General features: G+C 46.2%; 1 protein-coding gene across 3 annotated transcripts in view; it reads left to right on the forward strand.

Moving 5' to 3' along the window:
* LOC139552155 (LHFPL tetraspan subfamily member 2a protein) overlaps positions 1 to 19,481 on the forward strand; it is a 66,855-nt gene extending 47,374 nt beyond the window's left edge. For all 3 annotated transcript variants that reach the window (XM_071363594.1, XM_071363593.1, XM_071363595.1), the window contains 2 exons: positions 8,966 to 9,960; positions 17,987 to 19,481. In XM_071363594.1, the coding sequence (XP_071219695.1) occupies positions 9,540 to 9,960; positions 17,987 to 18,243 (678 nt within the window). In that variant the 5' untranslated portion in view covers positions 8,966 to 9,539 and the 3' untranslated portion in view covers positions 18,244 to 19,481. The remainder of the gene's footprint in view (positions 1 to 8,965; positions 9,961 to 17,986) is intronic.
* Positions 19,482 to 21,039: the final 1,558 nt, after the last annotated feature.

A 21,039-nucleotide genomic window follows, 5' to 3' on the forward strand; every position in this document is an offset into this window, starting at 1 on the left:
CAGAAATGTCTAAAAACTTGTTTTTGCTTCGTCATTATGGTGTATTGTGTGTAGATTGATGAGGTGAAAAAACTATGTAATCCATTTCAGAATAAGGCTGTAACATAACAAAATGTGGGAAAAGTAAAGGGGTCTGAATACTTTCCGAATGCACTGAAAATTGTCCGCAACAGTGAAATGGGCTGCTTCTATGTGAATTAATGAGGAGGCGGTCCACACCTCAATTCAAACTGTTGTTAGAAAATAAAACTTGTTTGAAAATGATTTCAAATCCACAAGTTGATATTAGCCTATAGATAATTAGCAGACAGCATGTGTCTTGGTTTGAGGGCAGCGCAGGTTAACTGTCCTGTTGCGTAAAAATCACATTTTGGAACAGTGAGTAGAGGGAGCGGTCGGAACTTAGGGAGGAGAACTAACTGTGTGACGCTTGGCTTGGTTTCTTTTCTGTTGTGACCCGCAAATGCACATGGAAAAACGGAACACTAGAGTCAAAGCAAATTCACGTTGTCTTAATTTTTTACTAATTTAATCGGGACACATTTGCAATTGCCCATTCGGGCAGCCACAAAGCACATTCCACCAAATAGTTTGACAGTATTTGAAAAATATTTGATCTCTGGTTAAAGATCGAGTTTTGACATACTCATGCCCATCCCTAGACTAGACATGCCCAGACTTGTCCACTTCTCCTCTCATCACTTTTCTGTCTGTTTCTGTTTCTCTCTGACCCTCTGTCCATATGTCTCTCTGTTTCTATCTCTCTGTCCCTCTGTCTCTGTCTCTCTGTCTCTGTCTCTCTGTTTCTCTCTCTCTGTCCCTCTGTCTCTGTCTCTCTGTCTCTGTTTCTCTGTTTCTCTCTCTGTCCCTCTGTCTCCCTGTCTCTGTCAATTCAATGCTCTATCTGTCTCTTCTATCTATCCCCTCCAACAAACACACAAACACACACACACTGCAATCAGGCACCCCTGCCGGTTGGAGTCAAAGGCCAAGTGGCCTAAGCTTCAAAGCAGGTCAGTTGATCCTGCTCTGTGTACCTACCTCCAGCTGCTTCAGATCCTTTCTGCTTGCTAAGTGTTTTTAAACAACATCCATGTGTGTGTGTGTGTGTGTGTGTGTGTGTGTGTGTGTGTGTGTGTGTGTGTGTGTGTGTGTGTGTGTGTGTGTGTGTGTGTGTGTGTGTGTGTGTGTGTGTGTGTGTGTGTGTGTGTGTGTGTGTGTGTGTGTGTGTGTGTGTGTGTGTGTGTGTGTGTGTGTGTGTGTGTGTGTGTGTGTGTGTGTGCGCGTGCGTGTGTGTGTGTCAATGAGGAATTAGTCTTTGCAACTGGCCGGCAAACGTTTGACCTCTGTCTCAGAGTGTCTCGGTGCACATGACTGAGCCAGAATCATTCCTCTTGTCGCTGTTTGAACTGGAGTCTGTGGAACATCACAGGTGTCAGAACATCTACAGGTTCTTGTTTCAAGAGACTGACTCAACTAGGAACTAGAACGACCTGGCGTGAGTGTGTTTGTGTGTCTTTGAGTGTGCGCATGTGTGTGTGTGTGTGTGTGTTGAAAAGTAGAAAGAGTTACTGGAAAAGTTGTTTTGGATCAAGACAGTGACTAATCCTGTCCGGTTGAGGTCGTCGGGCCTGTTTGCGTGTGTTTAGTTAATAGGCACATTTGTGATTTAATAAAAGTCATTCTAATCCTACGCCTGTTCTTATGACCTCACCAGACTTGGAAACACACCACGCGACACACAGTCGCTAGCCACCCACAGATCTGGGTCGTTCTGTCTCTTTAGTGGAAGAAGAGAGGAGAATGAAACTGAGGGAGGAAAGGCAGGGGGCTGTTGATATTTCAACAGGATAACAGAGGTCAAAATGTCAGTATGCTGTCATTGTATCATCTCCCTAGCTCACGCATAATGAATTAAACACACACACTAAGCCCCCCTAAAGGGAGTGTGACCTCATAGCAGAGCAGACTAACCCTCTCCATGGGGGCCGTGTGACCGAAACGACCAGAAGGTTCAGAGCGTAGGCAGAACACGCGTCACCACTAGGGCTGTGGCGGTCACGAAATTTCGTCAGCCGGTGATTGTCAAGCAAATAACTGTCGGCCTCAGGGTAATTGATCGTTAATTAACATAAACACATTTAGCATCTCTTGGCTTCTCCTGGCTTCCACACATAGCCTACTAGTTATTTGGCCACTTTAGTTGTGATACAAACCTTATCAAAACATATAGGCCTATGTGCTAGGCTACATGAGGCGAGCGACTATTAGGAAAAAAAAGAGAAAAAAAGACATTGCTTCTTGCCTTAGGCTGGGCATCATTCACAAGTGATAATATATATATACAGTGGGGAGAACAAGTATTTGATACACTGCCGATTTTGCAGGTTTTCCTACTTACAAAGCATGTAGAGGTCTGTAATTTTTATCATAGGTACACTTCAACTGTGAGAGACGGAATCTAAAACAAAAATCCAGAAAATCACATTGTATGATTTTTAAATAATTAATTTGCATTTTATTGCATGACATAAGTATTTGATCACCTACCAACCAGTAAGAATTCCGGCTCTCACAGACCTGTTAGTTTTTCTTTAAGAAGCCCTCCTGTTATCCACTCATTACCTGTATTAACTGCACCTGTTTGAACTCGTTACCTGTATAAAAGACACCTGTCCACACACTCAATCAAACAGACTCCAACCTCTCCACAATGGCCAAGACCAGAGAGCTGTGTAAGGACATCAGGGATAAAATTGTAGACCTGCACAAGGCTGGGATGGGCTACAGGACAATAGGCAAGCAGCTTGGTGAGAAGGAAACAACTGTTGGCGCAATTATTAGAAAATGGAAGAAGTTCAAGATGACGGTCAATCACCCTCGGTCTGGGGCTCCATGCAAGATTTCACCTCGTGGGGCATCAATGATCATGAGGAAGGTGAGGGATCAGCCCAGAACTACACGGCAGGACCTGGTCAATGACCTGAAGAGAGCTGGGACCACAGTCTCAAAGAAAACCATTAGTAACACACTACGCCGTCATGGATTAAAATCCTGCAGCGCACGCAAGGTCCCCCTGCTTAAGCCAGTGCATGTCCAGGCCTGTCTGAAGTTTGCCAATGACCATCTGGATGATCCAGAGGAGGAATGGGAGAAGGTCATGTGGTCTGATGAGACAAAAATAGAGCTTTTTGGTCTAACTCCACTCACCGTGTTTGGAGGAAGAAGAAGTATGAGTACAACCCCAAGAACACCATCCCAACCGTGAAGCATGGAGGTGGAAACATCATTCTTTGGGGATGCTTTTCTGCAAAGGGGACAGGACGACTGCACCGTATTGAGGGGAGGATGGATTTGGCCATGTATCGCGAGATCTTGGCCAACAACCTCCTTCCCTCAGTAAGAGCATTGAAGATGGGTCGTGGCTGGGTCTTCCAGCATGACAACGACACAAAGCACACAGCCATGGCAACTAAGGAGTGGCTCCGTAAGAAGCATCTCAAGGTCCTGGAGTGGCCTAGCCAGTCTCCAGACCTGAACCCAATAGAAAATCTTTGGAGGGAGCTGAACGTCCGTATTGCCCAGCGACAGCCCCGAAACCTGAAGGATCTGGAGAAGATCTGTAGGGAGGAGTGGGCCAAAATCCCTGCTGCAGTGTGTGCAAACCTAGTCAAGAACTACAGGAAACGTATGATCTCTGTAATTGCAAACAAAGGTTTCTGTACCAAATATTAAGTTCTGCTTTTCTGATGTATCAAATACTTATGTCATGCAATAAAATGCAAATTAATTACTTAAAAATCATACAATGTGATTTTCTGGATTTTTGTTTTAGATTCCGTCTCTCATAGTTGAAGTGTACCTATGATAAAAATTACAGACCTCTACATGCTTTGTAAGTAGGAAAACCTGCAAAATCGGCAGTGTATCAAATACTTGTTCTCCCCACTGTATATATATATATATATATATATATATATATATATATATATATATATATATATAGTGATAGGCTAATATTGTCACCCATCACACTATTCTTGATTTAATCTTGTCTTTACATATACTACATAATACATGTGTGAAATTTGTTAGGATTTAGCATGGACTATTATCATAAACCTGTCATCTATGCACTTAAATAGCAAATGGAGGACGCCTTTCCCGTGATTCATGTTCATACCAGCCAGGTAGGCTATACTCCTGTTGTAAAGATAAGCAATGTGCTTAATATTTGCTTAAGTTGAGAAATAAATATAGGAGGCCTAGCCTATAGAAAGCTGATGGGATCCTCCTCTTTTTAATAGAGGCCATCACTCTATTTTCTTGCGCAATTGCATAGCCTATAGAAATGTTGCGCAATATGAGCTCATGGGCTGTCATGAAGTGTTTGATTGGATTTTCGATGACATTTGCATTGATGTCAGAGTGATTTAGAGGGACAATAGAGTGCTGAGTACCAGGCAGTTAGCAAGTTTGGTAGGCTACTAATGACCATCAGCAGCATCAGAGCTTGGAGAAGCCTAATTACCATGACTAAACGGTCACGTGGAATTTGACTGCCTTCATGAGTGTGGCAGTAATACGGTCACCGCAACAGCCCTAGTTACCACCGGCCCCTGGCTCTGCTCCAGGCCGCTCCACGAGCCGCCTCGCTCCTTACCCTGCTCCCCAGACTGGATGACTGCCTGGCCCCATGTCCCCCCAGACTCTCCCACACCGGCCCTCCCTCCCACGAGGGATTCCCTTGAGCTGGTGAGGGAGGGAAGTTGGAAGCAAGGGAGGGAGGGAGAGAGGGAAGGTAGTGGTTCAGAGAACAGAGGAAAAAGGTCTGTGTGTGTAACCATCTCTCCGGTCACAGTGCTTCACGATACCAGACACAGTTTTACTACTCACTGATGTGCTCAGGAGTCTGCACTCATGACTGGAGTTGTTTGATGGAAAACGCAGCGCTAGTTAGTGAGCCTGCTGAGAAGGTAGAACCTTATGTAAGTGGTGTCCTTTTCAGCACACTCAGGAAAGTGTTTACGACTTCAAAATATAAAAAAATCCCCGTCCTTCCAGGTGTGTGTGTGTGTGTGTGTGTGTGTGTGTGTGTGTGTGTGTGTGTGTGTGTGTGTGTGTGTGTGTGTGTGTGTGTGTGTGTGTGTGTGTGTGTGTGTGTGTGTGTGTGTGTGTGTGTGTGTGTGTGTGTGTGTGTGCGTGCGTGCGTGCGTGTGTGTGTGTGTAATAAGGTGCGTCCTCCTCTGACCCTTTAAAAGTTCCATACAGATAAATTTGTGAACTCAGCTCTTGCTCCAGATCCAACATTCCCATATTCGCTCCTGGGAAAGGCCACCTGGAAGGATCCACTCAGCTGTCAGATGAGTTATGAGAGAGTGAGAGAGTGAGTGATTCCCAGTAGACCCAGATACTTCATTGAGATCCAGAGGCCCAGTGAGAGACACAACCTCAGCCTGACCTGAGAATGAAGCCATCAACACGTGACTGCTTTGCCGTTGGTCTCATCAACGGTTTAATACAACTTGTGGTTTCTAAGCCAGCAGCTTTTACATTTTAGTAATTTACTGCTGCATTGATGTTCTGTAGCAAGATCTCCTTGCTGTGCTTTATTACATGAATATGGTGGTTCACATGGACTGCTAAGCTGCCTTATGTTAGTGTCTATGTGCCATGTTGGACTGTAAATTAAAATGTGTTTTTAGGTAAACTAACAGTTAGATAAAAGAAGATAAATGTTTGTGAAAAGGCCTGGCTTTTGAAGTAATGCCAGTGGGATTGGGTTTATTTTTTCCTCTGACTGATGTTTCTCCGGGTTATCTCTCCAAGGTCTGTTGTAGTGCTGAGTAATTAACCGAAATGTAGGTTATTTGTCGGTTTTAAACAACTAATTGACCAACGTCGGTTTATTCCATCCAGTTTGGGTTTTTTCCTGTGTGCTTTTCTGTAGAGATAAATCACGTCAAGCCTGAACTGTGTGATGTAATGGGAAGTTGTAGTTTCCAACAGGTCAATATTCTGCAGAAAACGTGGTAATTAACTACAATGACCATAATCCATTGCGCACCCACTTAAACTTGTCCGGTCTGTGAGGAGCAGACAAGGAGACTGAGGAGAGAGTGATGGCGAGCAGTTGCTTCACGAGCCTGAAAAATACATGATCTAAGTGATTGATAGTTGCTATTCAGCAGTCATAAAAGTATGTCTTATTTACTTTGAAGAACTACTAAAATAGTGATTTTTGGCAGACAGCACAGGCAGCAGCTCTATAGGCATGAGATGATGACTTGGACTGAACTAATAAAATCATCAAATAAAAACATATATTTTATTAAAGTGAAGTAATGTGAATACATTATAGTTAATAAGTGATACGCAGAAAGGGGCAGTCACTACCAACGTGGGTAGTTTTGTTATTGTTTTATTCAGTGTTACAGCATTCAACCCACATAATGCTGTAAATAATCAAACCCAAAACAGAACCGACCTCAAAAAACACAAATCCCTCAGCTCTGGTCTGTTGGCATGCTTTATTTATTGTCTATTTGTTTTGCTGTGAAACCAAGCCATGTGGGTCAGCTATCTAGTTCCTGTTTCGAGATGGTGTGTGGAATGGCCGAGTTGTGAAATGATGTCACGGCTTGTTATCCCACAGCCTTCTAGTGATGGTAGTGAATGGTGCGTTGTTAGATGGAGACAGTCAGAGTGTCACTAGGTTATCTATTCAACTCTCCAGCGAGTGACAGACTCTGTGAGATGACGGTGTTGTTGTGAGATAGATAGGGTTACCCCCCCCGACATTGATAGAGCTTATGACATGTTCATGTCACTGGGATATGTGCTGGTAGTGTTTTTGTAGCTTTTATGTGATGGTGACACTGGGGGTTTGTGAGTCCTGTAGTGCTGGTGTTTATAAAATGGCTGTGTCAGCAGGCTTATCTCAAGCAGGCTGATTCTTGATCTGTTATGTGTTAGCTCCGCGGTGGTTGGAAAGCCAGGCTGCTATCAGCTGGTAACTGACCGTAGGTCAGCGGCGCGGGCTGTTTCATCTGAGACTGCCGTTTGTTTTTTCCCTCCGTCTGCATCCATTTGTCAAAGAATCCGTCATCCCTTCTTTCCACATCTCTCCTTTCTGACCCCGTGAGTCACGGAGCTCTGCGGGGGAAACCAAAACAGAGAGCAGAGATGCCGGGTTCCTCCGGGCTCTCAGACATGAAGACACTCAGAAAGGAGAGGAGGCCCCACTTCAAACGCACACTGACATGCATCTAGACATCTGTGTGACCAGGCCTCCTCTCTCTTGACCTCCTCCGTCTCTTCCTCCTCCTCTCCCTCCTCTCTTCCTCTCCAGGTCTGGCTCTGTTTAAGCCTGACAAGGAGGTTGGTGACTCATTTAAAACAAGCCCTCTGTCTGTGTATGTTTTATTCACCGTTATTTTCGTTCACCATGGCTGCGCTACGCCACTGACTCTTAGAGCAGGGGTGTCAAACTCAATCAGTGCCAGGGCCATATTGGAAGAAAAAACCCACAACGAATTGGTGGGCCAGACATAGCCTAAAAAAAAAAAACGTGTCCACAAACTGCGACCCAAACTGGCCCAAACTAGCCCAATTGTGCGTCGCCCCACGGACCTCCCGGTCGCGGCCGGCTGCGACAGAGCCTGGGCGCGAACCCAGAGACTCTGGTGGCGCAGCTAGCACTGCGATGCAGTGCCCTAGACCACTGCGCCACCCGGGAGGCCTATGTAGCATTTTTTAAATACATATTAAAACAAAAGAAGAGATCAATGATATTTTGTCCAGCCGTATGCAAAATATACTGCGACCCGAATCGAGAGGTATTTAACTGCAAATAACAAAAATGTGGCTAGGTTGTTGTAACATTTAAACTTAAAACCTCTTTTTCATTTTTGTTTCTCACTGCATCGCCAGTACGGTTGAATGCAGCGTTGCTGTATGGTGCAATATAAAGGTCTTGTAGTGGAGTAGCCAGCCTAGGCTACTGATCAAATGTTGCTGTAAGAGGCCTACATGCTTCTCCTTTGCATGGTGATTTGTCGCAACATTTTATTGTCCTAGCTAGGACGGTGGCATGTGCCTGTGTTCACTTCTCCTCCGCTGCGCACGGTTAACCCCACACACGAACGCAGCTTAATTGACATTGAATTCACCCGTGCGATCACATCAGGCTGTCATTTCATAAAGTAGATGACTCAACTGTCGACTCTTTTATACTCGCTTGTGTGTCCTATTGTCCTTTGGTAGTAATTTATACCGGCGTGTGAATCCTTTATCTTAAAACTTTTTGATAATCAAGATGACATGTTCTGTAGAATACAGCAATGACCTGTTGGTACTGAAACTTGGCATGGCCATTTAGCCTACAACACATTTAAACTTTCTGTCTGGTAGAAGATTCAGTCGGTGCCATTAGTGATGATATTATCCAGTGCACTGGCTGAGTTGTGTGTTTGTGTGTGTGCGTGTGTGTGTGTGTGTGTGGGGGGGGGGGTCTGGGAGGAGGGGTGGGTGTGTGGCAATACACTGCCGTTTGGCGTGCAGCACGTTGGCAGCGCTTGCTGTGACTTGTAGTGCAGCGCCTTGCGGGCTGTATGGGAGCGGGCCAATGTGAATTGACAACCCAAATCGTTGCGCAGGCCTTGTGTTTGACACAACTTGTCTTAGAGTATGGGTGGTTGTTTAAAACTGCTGTGTTGGTCAATGACAACGTTTTGTGTTTTCTGATTAAAGTTACATTTTATGCGAGTCGGGAGGGGCTAAACACTGCTTCTGAAACATTCGATCCCAACATTGTTAATACAGCTTGTCACAGCTATAAGTTTTACCATGGTCTGTCATAAATTATGATCACGTCCTCACGTTCTTTTCCCTTCTCTCGCTCTCGCTCTCGCTCTCACTCTCTCTCTCCCTCTCTCTCTCTCTCTCTCTCTCTCTCTCTCTCTAGGTGTGTAGTTGGTGAGAAGACAGCTGGCTGGCCCTGGAGACACTCCTTCACTACGATGTAGAGTCCATAAGAGAGAGAACGAGAGAGAGAGAAAAAGACGAAAGTGATACTGTTTACACGCTACGCACAAGACAGAGAGAGAGCAAGTGAAGGCGGGTGAGTAAGACAGTGGGAAGGACGGAAAGAAAAGATGGAGTGACAGAGCAGAAAGAAGGAACAAGAACAACAGCAGGAGGAGATAAGAGCAGAGAAAGAGAGGGACACTGTGAATCATTGACCTCAGGCCCTGCCTCCAAACCAGCCTCTTCCGCCCTCCTCCTCCTTCCTCCTTTCCCTGCGTTGGAGCTGTTCACTCTCTCCCACACCTCTGTCACAACAGGAACCCATTCTTTGCTCTCTCCCTCCACCCTTTTCCCTCTTCCTGAAGACCCCTGAAGACTTGAACCTTCACCTTTGACCCCACCTGTGTGACCCCTGGATGACAGTCCACCTCTCCCGGAACCAACCCCATCGAACTTAACTGAACAGACAACACCAGGAACACTTCAGAAGCACTGCAAACGTCCCCACCACCATGTGTCACGTGATCGTGACCTGTCGCTCCATGCTGTGGACTCTACTCAGCATCGTGGTCGCCTTCGGCGAGCTCATCGCCTTCATGAGCACCGATTGGCTGGTGGGCTTCCCCCGGACACCGGACGCCGTCTTCGGCCCTCACGGCGCCACTGCAGCCGGCGAGGCCTACCGGCCCACCCTGGGCATCTACGGCCGCTGCATCAAGCTGCCCCACCTGCAGCGCGGCGTGCTGTGCGGGCCGTACGCCGTGCACTTTGGGGAGATCGCCAGCGGGTTCTGGCAGGCGGCGTCCATCTTCCTGGCGGCGGGGATCCTGCTGCTGTGTGCCGTGGCCTTCATCTCCGTCTTCACCATGTGCTTCCAGAGCATCATGAAGAAGAGCATCTTCAACGTGTGTGGACTGCTGCAGGCCATCGCAGGTGAGACGGAGGGAGACACTTATTGACATGCACCTCACACAGCAAATGCACAGGCCCTCTTGTTCCAGTGTTGCTGTGTGAGGGGCTGCGTTGTCTGTGGGTTGGTTGTAGTTATCACTGGGCAGTGTAGTAGTTAGACACAGCTGGCTGACTGTTGAACCCCTGGAATGTAGGGAGAGAGGGGCTTGTGAAGGGGTGGGTGCCGTTTGACCAGCCAACATTCAGCCCCATCTATCTAACCTTTAGTGCTGCTGTCCCCGTCTCTAACCTTCAGTTTAAACATTTACTAGAGCAATCAGACCCCGCTGACCACACACACACACACACACCCACGCGTACACACTCACACACAGGCCCCCGAGAGTGTATTAACTATTACTCCCAGCTGGCTCTCTGTGTGCTCTAGGTGACCATTAACCCTATAGGTCGGGTATCCGGGTATCCGGGAACCACAGCAACCGAACCCCTCTTGAGGTCGTTGCCATGAGCGACAAGGTACCAAATATTTGTCCTCTTGAGTCAGCTGGGGGTGACGTCATGTGACCTGTGTGTGTGTGTGTGTGTTTGTATCTGTATGAATCTCGGAGTCACTGTGACCTGCTGCGGTGAATTATGGGAGGCAGTCATAGGAGAGAGTGAGGTCATTCCGACTGGATCTCTCTGAGCGTTCATCCCTCTCTCCTATCCTCCTCTGTACTTGTTCCTTAGACGGTCAGGGACGGTGTGATGACAGGGGACCGAGTAGGTCAGGACGGTGTGATGACAGGGGACCGAGTAGGTCAGGACGGTGTGATGACAGGGGACCGAGTAGGTCAGGACGGTGTGATGACAGGGGACCGAGTAGGTCAGGACGGTGTGATGACAGGGGACCGAGTAGGTCAGGACGGTGTGATGACAGGGGACTGAGTAGGTCAGGACGGTGTGATGACAGGGGACCGAGTAGGTCAGGACGGTGTGATGACAGGGGACCGAGTAGGTCAGGACGGTGTGATGACAGGGGACTGAGTAGGTCAGGACGGTGTGATGACAGGGGACTGAGTAGGTCAGGACGGTGTGATGACAGGGGACTGAGTAGGTCAGGACGGTGTGATGACAGGGGATCGAGTAGGTCAGGACGGTGTGATGACAGGGGACCGAGTAGGTCAGGGTGAAGTCGTCCTACAGACATTACTGTAAGATCAATTTGATGTCTTTTCCCCACTATTTGTTAAGGTTAGAATTTGGGTATGATGACAACGTTCTGGCACGAAATGAATTGAGCTGATTGCTACACCGGTGGACGGTTACCACCTAACAATGTAACCCACATTCAGACCTCGTGAAAGTGTCAAATAGTTGTTATTGAGCCGTAGTCAGAGGACTTCCACAGCTGGACTGATTAGAAAAGCAGAGCTGCTCGTTATGGGTCTGTGGGTCGCTTGGGAGGAAGAGGACAAGGAAGAGGAAAGGGGGCGAGGGGGAAACCAGAAATAACAGGGAGACGTTTCCTTCATGCCCCCAGCCCTCAGCCCCCTGTCTGAGTTGACTATAGGTCATTAACCCAAAGGAAAGATGCATCCATTTTGAAGGTTATATTGTTTTTGTGCATCTCTGAGTGATGTTCTATCGATTCCCGGGGTCATTTCATGTTTTCATGTGTATCTGAGTTATTGCTGTTCAAGCAGGTAGAAATACAGCCAGTGTGAACTAGAATTGCTCACTACACTGGAAGTGAATAGGAAATACAGCCTTTAGTTTACGAAAACGTCCATCATACATGTCAGATTTCAATACTGGCCGATGTCATAACTCGGGAGGGTGTCTTCTCTCGAATGAGCCATTGATCATATTTTTGCGATACTCCTACATTGAGAAATGTGTAATTAAGCAGAGGGTCCACTACATTTCTCCTATTTGTCTGCCTCGACAGTCCAGGGTGCATGACATAGTGCCATTGCATGGTCGTTGTGAATGTAACACTCTGCGGGACACATCGGTCTGCAGGTTGAACATGGTGAGATTGTAGACTGCTAAATTGATAGTACAGTTTGTTTAGGTGATTTTACAGCCAACTAGCTACTTCACATGCTGATGTTGTCTTTGGTGTTATTGTGTGTAGCTAAGTGTTCTACCGAGCTAGATAGCCCATAGAGAGAGCATTGCATTGTGGGTTTTGAGCTGCAACAGAATTCCCCAATGATTTTAACATGTTGCTACAAACCTTATTATTATAACGACAAAATGAAACATATATTCACCAAAAATATTGTTATCACATGTTAGTGTTATTTAACACTGTAAATTATAGGTGGTTTTGGGTGGATTTTTCCTTTAATGCCCTGGCTACAGGAAGAGATAAGGACCAAAACACACAGCAACACCATATCAAGCAGTCGGTCTGTGTTGACGTGGCTGTGGAAGTTGGTGTTTTTCTGTTGGTGTTTTTCCTTCAGATGTCTTTCCTATTGACAGTGATACCTCCACATGTGTTTTAGACCAGAGGGATGGAAAACTCTGTAATTTCTCAGCCAGCCAGCATTCTGTGATATCACTTTATTGTCTCTCTCTCTCTCTGTATATCTCTCTCTCTCTGTATCTCTCTCTCTCTCTCTGTGTATATCTCTCTCTCTCTCTCTGTATATCTCTCTCTCTCTCTCTCTCTCTGTATATCTCTCTCGCTCTGTATATATATCTCTCTCTGTGTATCTCTCTATATCTATCTGTATCTCTCTCTCATTATCTCTCTCTCTCTCTCTCTCTGTATCTCTTTCTCTCTCTGTATATATATATCTCTGTATCTCTCTCTCTGTGGATATCTCTGTATCTCTCTCTCTCTCTCTCTCTCTCTCTCTCTCTCTCTCTCTCTCTCTCTCTCTCTCTCTCTCAATATCTCTCTCTCAATATCTCTGTATCTCTATCTCTGTATCTCTCTCTGGATATCTCTGTATCTCTCTCTCTCTCTCTCTCTCTCTCTCTCTGTATATCTCTCTCTCTATATATAGATATATCTCTCTCTCTGTATATCTCTCTCTGTATATCTCTGTCTCTATATATATAGATATCTCTCTCTCTCTGTATATCTCTCTCTGTATCTCTCTCTCTCTGTATATCTCTCTCTGTATATCTCTCTCTCTATATATATAGATATATCTCTCTCTCTCTGTATATCTCTCTCTGTATATCTCTCTCTCTGTATCTCTGTATCTCTCTGTATTTCTATCTCTGTATCTCTCTCTTACTTTCTCTGTATATCTCTGTCTCGCTCTCTGTATCCCTCTCTCTGTATCTCCCTCTCTCACTCTCTCTATATATATCTCTCTCTCTGTCTCTCCTTTCCACCAGTTTGACTTTCCTCCAATCATTATTTCCACTAAGTGTGCAGACCGACCGTACCGTAATGTGACTAAGACTGGGATCAGGTGGCAGATGTTTTTTGATGAAAGGCTTGACCTCAGATTGTGAGATTGTGGTTGTGTAGCCAGCGGTGGTCACGTCATCCCACCTGGAGTCACTAGACTGGTTCTGACTCTACTCACCTCATTTACACACACACTGATGTCATCCTGGGAAGGTTGTGTGTATCTGATCGAAATCTATTGGAGATGTAACATAACTAGAAAGGCTTGGCCGAGATCCAGATTGTCAGACCTTCATACCGACCTTGTGCCATAACGGGATGTTCAGTAATACTGGCACTGAACACAAGGGGGCACTATTTTCAAACCCCACTGATCCTCTGTATTTCGAAGGTTAGCAATGCTAGCAAAAATGAAAGTCTTTGCAGGACAGACATCCCAGCTCATAAAGTTATACAAGTAACAAGAAAATGCTACTCGCAGTTTGCTGCACGCAGAAAACAAATATTAGACAGCAAGGTTATTGATCCAGTAGGGGATTCTCTGCCGTTACCTATCGAAGCTTGATTTTGGAAGAAGCTAACCATTTAGCTAGATAGCTAACTAACTAGCTACTAAATTAGGAAACCAAATGCACAAATGCAGAGCATGTAGCACATTTTAGACAGTTCACTTAATAGTTATAAGATATCTAGCTGGTAAACATTTAGTTGTGAATTCCACACTATAACTAGATCACTTGGCTTGTGCTGCACTACAGTGCTGCACTACACAAGGCTCCTGTAGTTGTGTGCTTGTAAACAAACACCATGTGACTTGGGGAAATCCAGTGAAATGAGGAACATGATCTTCTTTATCTCCTAACGTATTGCACAAGTTGACTGCAGGTATTTACTTTAAAAGTTTTAAAAGTTTTAATTCTAAGAAATACTTTCAACGGTATAGTACTGTCACACAGGTGACCTTTGACCTGGGTGCTAGGGTTGGTCTGAGTGATGGCTGATGGGAATTGTGACGTTGACCCCTTGTAAACGAACGAGGAAATACAACATGGTACAGTGTGACTGACTGTTTCAGGTCAGATGATAATGACTGTATTGGAACAGGCTGATCATGATGACTAGTCTAGATGTTTCTACTGTTGAGCAAACAGAGAAAGCCAAAGTACAATACTGGCCCGGACTGACTGGAACTTAAATCTCATTACCCAATCAAATGTCTGAGATGTCGATCAATCACGAGCAGTGTTTACAAAAGAGCTGTTTGGGTGCGAGGAAGAGAGGGGAAGGGGGAGGGGGAAAGAGATAGAGAGCGAGTTTACAACAGACGTGTGGGCGAGAGGAAGCGAGAGGGAGGGGGAACGAGATAGAGGGGGAGAGTCAGGTGAAAGGAAGTGTGTTGTAGATAAAGGCTGATAGACATGAATGGAAGGTCCGGTTTACGGTCACGGTACATATTACTGTAATCCTGAATCAGGCCTTCCTACCAACGGAACAGTAACAGCTCTAGTATGACTGTGTGGAAAGAATCAGGATATCATATCTGTCCCTATTATTGCCTGTTCTCCTATTACACTACAGTCCTCAGTGGAGCAGTGGAGCAAAAACACAGAGAAACACAAAACTCCCCCAGGATTCCCACAAAAAAAACACGTCTAACTGCTGAAACCATTTTCTTAACTCTAGCAGGCAACGGTGGCCAACCGTCCTCCTGCAGGGGATACTAGGTATGCAGGCTTTTGATCCAGCACTGCTCTAAGACACCTGATTCAGCTGACGAAGGTTCCCGAGGAGCAGCGGATGAGTAAAGTCAGTGTAGTTATTGAAGAGAGTGTCTTTAGGAGAGTGAGGAGACCCAGTTCTTCACACTCTTGGCTCACAGTTCTACCTGGCAATCACAGCAGCCTGGAAGTTTCCAGTAAGAGTCCCGAACTCCTCCTTCCCTCTCTCCCTTTTCTTCCCTTTTTCCTGGAAAGTTACACTCTAATATTTGTGGAGAGTTAAATGTGTGGAGAGGCAAGAAATATGAGAAAGACTACACAAACTCTTGCATCTCTCCCTTAGGGGGGTAGTGTGGGGTTAGGGGGGTAGTGTGGGGGTAGTGTGGGGTTAGGGGGTAGTAGAATTGAAACCATACCTCCAGTCCGTCACCAGAGCTGCTCTGGCTGTCAAGGCAACGCAGCAACATGTGGAAGCAATTTATGACCTACTTTTCATTTCCGCATTTAATACGATTTCGGTCTGCTCTGAGGGAGATGGAGAAAGAGAGAGAGAGGAAAGCTGGTGTCGGCAATGCACTTTTTTTCATCTCCTGGCGAAGCGAGTGACTGGGGCAGACAGAGGGAGGGAGTGAGGCAGGGAAGGAGGCTTAGAGTGCTGGTCTGATATAGAGGTCCATTTATGGCCCCTCTCTCTTTTTATCTCTCTCCATACCCTTCTCTCTCCATCACTCTCTCTCTGGCCTTTCATTTTAATCGTATTATTCTAACTGTTTCCTACTGAGATGTAGACGGCTGCAGAACCCTCAGGCTGCCTGAGTGATCCACTCCCACGGTAGGGAAGGGAGAGGAGCAGAAGAGGCATGCAGGACAAGTCTTGAAATCTCTGCACTAGTGGCCGTACGGTAGTGATATGTGCCTGTAGACATATCGTAGTTACATCGTTCCCAATCTAGACTCGAGTGGACATCCAGCATTACTATTGTAGTTCTATTAACAGAGCTCCCAGTAGTAGACTCCCAGTAGTAGACTTCTAGTAGTAGACTTCCAGTAGTAGACTTCCAGTAGTAGACTTCCAGTAGTAGACTTCCAGTAGTAGACTTCTAGTAGTAGACTTCTAGTAGTAGACTTCCAGTAGTAGACTCCCAGTAGTAGACTTCCAGTAGTAGACTTCCAGTAGTAGACTTCTAGTAGTAGACTTCCAGTAGTAGAGTCCCAGTAGTAGACTTCCAGTAGTAGACTTCTAGTAGTAGACTTCTAGTAGTAGACTCCCAGTAGTAGACTTCTAGTAGTAGACTTCCAGTAGTAGACTTCCAGTAGTAGACTTCCAGTAGTAGACTCCCAGTAGTAGACTTCTAGTAGTAGACTTCCAGTAGTAGAGTCCCAGTAGTAGAGTCCCAGTAGTAGACTCCCAGTAGTAGACTTCCAGTAGTAGACTTCTAGTAGTAGACTTCCAGTAGTAGACTCCCAGTAGTAGACTTCCAGTAGTAGACTTCCAGTAGTAGACTCCCAGTAGTAGACTTCCAGTAGTAGACTTCCAGTAGTAGACTTCCAGTAGTAGACTCCCAGTAGTAGACTTCTAGTAGTAGACTCCCAGTAGTAGACTCCCAGTAGTAGACTTCTAGTAGTAGACTCCCAGTAGTAGACTCCCAGTAGTAGACTTCCAGTAGTAGACTTCCAGTAGTAGACTTCCAGTAGTAGACTTCCAGTAGTAGACTTCCAGTAGTAGACTCCCAGTAGTAGACTTCTAGTAGTAGACTCCCAGTAGTAGACTTCCAGTAGTAGACTTCCAGTAGTAGACTTCCAGTAGTAGACTCCCAGTAGTAGACTCCCAGTAGTAGACTTCCAGTAGTAGACTTCCAGTAGTAGACTTCCAGTAGTAGACTTCCAGTAGTAGACTCCCAGTAGTAGACTTCCAGTAGTAGACTCCCAGTAGTAGACTTCTGATATTGTAGTTCCAGTCCCAGCTGCCAACAGCGTGACGGAACATCTCCTGGTGTGTGTCAAAGCCGGGGAACCAGTAACAGGATCACTGCCTTTTCCTACAACGTCATTCTGGAGTATGGAGATGGTCTGCGCAAGGATACAGAGATATAGAACACAAGACACTACAGGGGCCTGCACTGTCTCAACTTCACCGGTCAAGTGTGGGATTTGGGCAAACGTTTCAACTGCTACTTCAGACCAGGCTTCTCTTAGGCTCTCCTCTAGGTTCTGGTGTTGTACAGGGGTGTTGTAACAGAATCTGTGTTCTGTTAAAAGTGGAATATTGTACAGTGCAGGGGTGTTGTAACAGAATCGGTGTGGTGTTAGAAGTAGGTCCCGCCCCCACAGGAAGTGGCTCCATCTTTCAGCAGCGAGAGATACAGGAATCTGAGACAGGGTTAGTCGGTCGGTCACTTCAGTGACTTGGCGGGAGGAAACCCCTCTGGCTACCTTTTCCTGTTGTTCCTGCTGTAAACCCAAACATATCCCCCCCCCCCCCCCGGGGATCCAGAGCAGACAGCAGGGTCATATTGTGCCATAACCCCAGGGTTACATTGTGCTGTAACCTCAGGGTCGCGATGCGGGGGGCATGTTTGGGGAAAGATGGGCATCAGGCCTTTTTGTTGCAATGAGAGTTGACACTGGCCAGGTGTACTGTTAGAATGGAGTAGGAGTAGGAGTCCCATCTGAAAGGGATGGTGAAGGAAATAATTTAGCCCAGTATAATATTTTTGACCAACGGGAAATCAGAATGCTAACGTGTTATTGAAACAGGAAGTGTTTTGATACCAGAGAATGTAGCTGTTAGCTGTTCTGTGGATGGACTTTGGAGAATGTGCTGTTGTCATTCCACGCTTCTCTGCAGCTACATTTAAAGCACACATTTAATCAGTCACACACATATGTTTGCTGGTTCTAGGTCTATTTAATGCTTTATATTGTTACGGATGAACTAACGCTGGCTCTCTCTCCCCCCTCTCTGGTCCAGGTCTGTTTCTGATCCTGGGTCTGATGCTATACCCTGCAGGCTGGGGTTCAGACAAGGTGCAGCTGTACTGTGGTCAGGACGCGGCTCCCTACCGGTCGGGGCTGTGCACCATGGGCTGGGCCTTCTACACAGCCATGGGGGGCACCGTGCTCACCTTCGTCTGTGCTGTGTTCTCCGCCCAGGCCGAGATTGCCACGTCCTCAGACAAGGTGCAGGAGGAGATTGAGGAGGGCAAGAGCCTTATCTGCCTGCTCTGAGGCTGACGGGGAGGAATGCCATGTCCTACCCCCCTCGTCTCCACTCTGGGGCCCAGCTGTCAATCAAACGGAGCCCCCCCCCCCCCCCCCTATTGTTTACCACTAAGACTGACTCTCTGACCTTTGACCCTGTATTGTTGTTATTGTTGATGTGGGAGAAATCTACAGTGCCAAGCTTTTCACAAACGTGTATTTCAGTGTATTTCCTCTCTCCGCCACCAGAGGTGCTGTCTGTGTTCTGTGTTATTATTTGTAATGTGTGCCAGTACCAGCTACCCTGACACCAGTAAGTTTGTATTGTAAATAAGTGTGCATATACTGTACATAGTGATGATGATCTGAGAATGGTGGTCCTCTCAGCTCTGTTCAGGCTGTGTTTTAAATGATGTCACTCTCGCCTTGAATCCTGGCGTGATTATGTCACTACCTGAAGATCCGCTTACCTGGTGCTAGTCTTCTGTAATAACTTCAAATTCCAGATAGAAGTTGCCCCTGGCCACAGATCTAGGATCAGATTTCCCAACCCCAAATCATAACCTGAACCTAATGGGGAGGATCAAATAATATCTGACCCTGGACCAGCGGTTAGAGAGAACTTCTACCAGCGCCAACTTAAGCCAGGTGTGAGTAACTCTACAAGGGAACCAGTAAACTACTCTCAGACATGGCCTTAGTTTAGCATGGAATCATGATGTCCTTAAAGCTTACAGAATGTACTGTCAATTGAAATGACCAATGTATGTCTTCTTGGACCCTTGAAATGTATTGATGGGACACCTACACCAGCCATGGTTCACACGGACTGCATGAGCTTGCTAAGAGAGAGCTGTGGTGTGTTTGTGTGTGTGTGTGTGTTTGTTATCGTGTGTGAGAGACTGTGCTTGGTGTTTTTTTCAAATATTGAGATGATTTTGCCTGGACCCCCCCATCTCTGATGACCCTAGCCTGCTCTCGTTGAGGTCCTCCTCAGTCGACTCCCTATAATCTATGGACAAAGACTTGGACAACAACACACAAGTATTCATATGAGTGTCTTGTTTCAGGGAGGACACTTATTCCTGCGACACCAAGGGAGGACTGTTATTCCGGCAACACCAGAGGAGGACTGTTATTCCTGCAACACCAGCCACAGCGCTGGAGAGAAACTGTTGAAACGTGTGTTGTTGTATGCTCATCCCACTTTCCCAGCTCCTCGGTCTGTCTCTGCCAAACCAATAAAAACAGAAAGAAAAAGAAAAGGTGTTCTGGGTATGAGTTTTTCTCCAGCAAAGTTCATATCTGTGGGGCTCTCTCTAATGTAATGTGTGGATGGATAGGCGAGGGAGGGAGGGAGGGAGGGAGGGAGGGAGGGAGGGAGGGAAAGAAAGAAGTGGTGAGAGTCTTCACTCACTATCGCCAGCTCTAACCTACCCCTCACCACACTCCAGACCGCCAGTGTGTATGTGTATGAGTCACACACACACACACACACACACACACACACACACACACACACACACACACACACACACACACACACACACACACACACACACACACACACACACACACACACACACACACACACACACACACACACACACACACACACACACACACACACACACACACACACAGAGCAGTTGATGACTTCCAGATTGGACAGCGTTTCCATGTCACTTGACAAATTTCCCTGTTCCTCCAGAGGGCTGCAGTATGAGACTCCAAGCCCCTCGTCTACTGTCAGCAAGTCAGCTTAGCCTGGTCTTACCCCTCTATTGACTGAGACAAAGAGAACGAGAGAGTCGATACTTATTTAATTTTGTGTGGGGGAGGTAACCTGATAACAGAGTTATGAAGGCAGCTCTGCTTCCTTATTAAGCCATAATGAGTGTAACACAAGGTGACCCCTGACCCCAGAGTGTTGCTGACGCAGTACTGCAGGTCAGACGGTGGGGTTTAGAATAGGAGCTTTAGAAACGGCCTTCTAAGACCTGGAGAATCGCAGACCGATAAGAATAACAAAATGACACACACACACAGGCCAACAACACACAAACAAACTCTCTTCTCAAATTATCTTCCCACACATCATGTGTTTGCCCTACTGGTCTTGATAGGAGAACAGAGAAAGAGGAGCTGTGTGTGTGTGTAGTCTGAATAAGAGCATCCCTGTTGGCTGCCATGTCGCTCATGCACACACACACACACACACACACACACACACACACACACACACACACACACACACACACACACACACACACACACACACACACACACACACACACACACACACACACACACACACACACACACACACACACACACACACACACACACACACACACACACACACACACACACACACACACACACACACACACACACACACACACACACACACACACACACACACACACACACACACGAAATCTGTAAGAGGATTTGTACAACGTTGAGTTTGTTTAAATCAGTTCAGATGAATAAACACTGCCATCTTCTGGCCGTCTGGATAAATAACAGCAGGAAAATTATTCAAATCAACTGGGTGGGACAGGAAATGGCACTGGACCTATCATTTGAATGAACAAAAGACAAGACAACCGTTTCATTCACATCTCTTACTACAAATGGGTCCACATAACAAACACTGTACAATAAACATGCATTACTTATGAATCCTTTACTGAAAATATACTAACTGAAAACAATGGAAGGACTCTTTGGTCAGTAAGACATCTACAATGAACATTGTGGGATAAATACAACGGGATTCTCTCTAAATTGTCTCTCCTTTAACCCCTTTAACAAAGG

Source organism: Salvelinus alpinus, chromosome 24 (genome assembly GCF_045679555.1).
Source record: "Salvelinus alpinus chromosome 24, SLU_Salpinus.1, whole genome shotgun sequence".
In the NCBI taxonomy this organism is placed as follows: domain Eukaryota; kingdom Metazoa; phylum Chordata; class Actinopteri; order Salmoniformes; family Salmonidae; genus Salvelinus; species Salvelinus alpinus.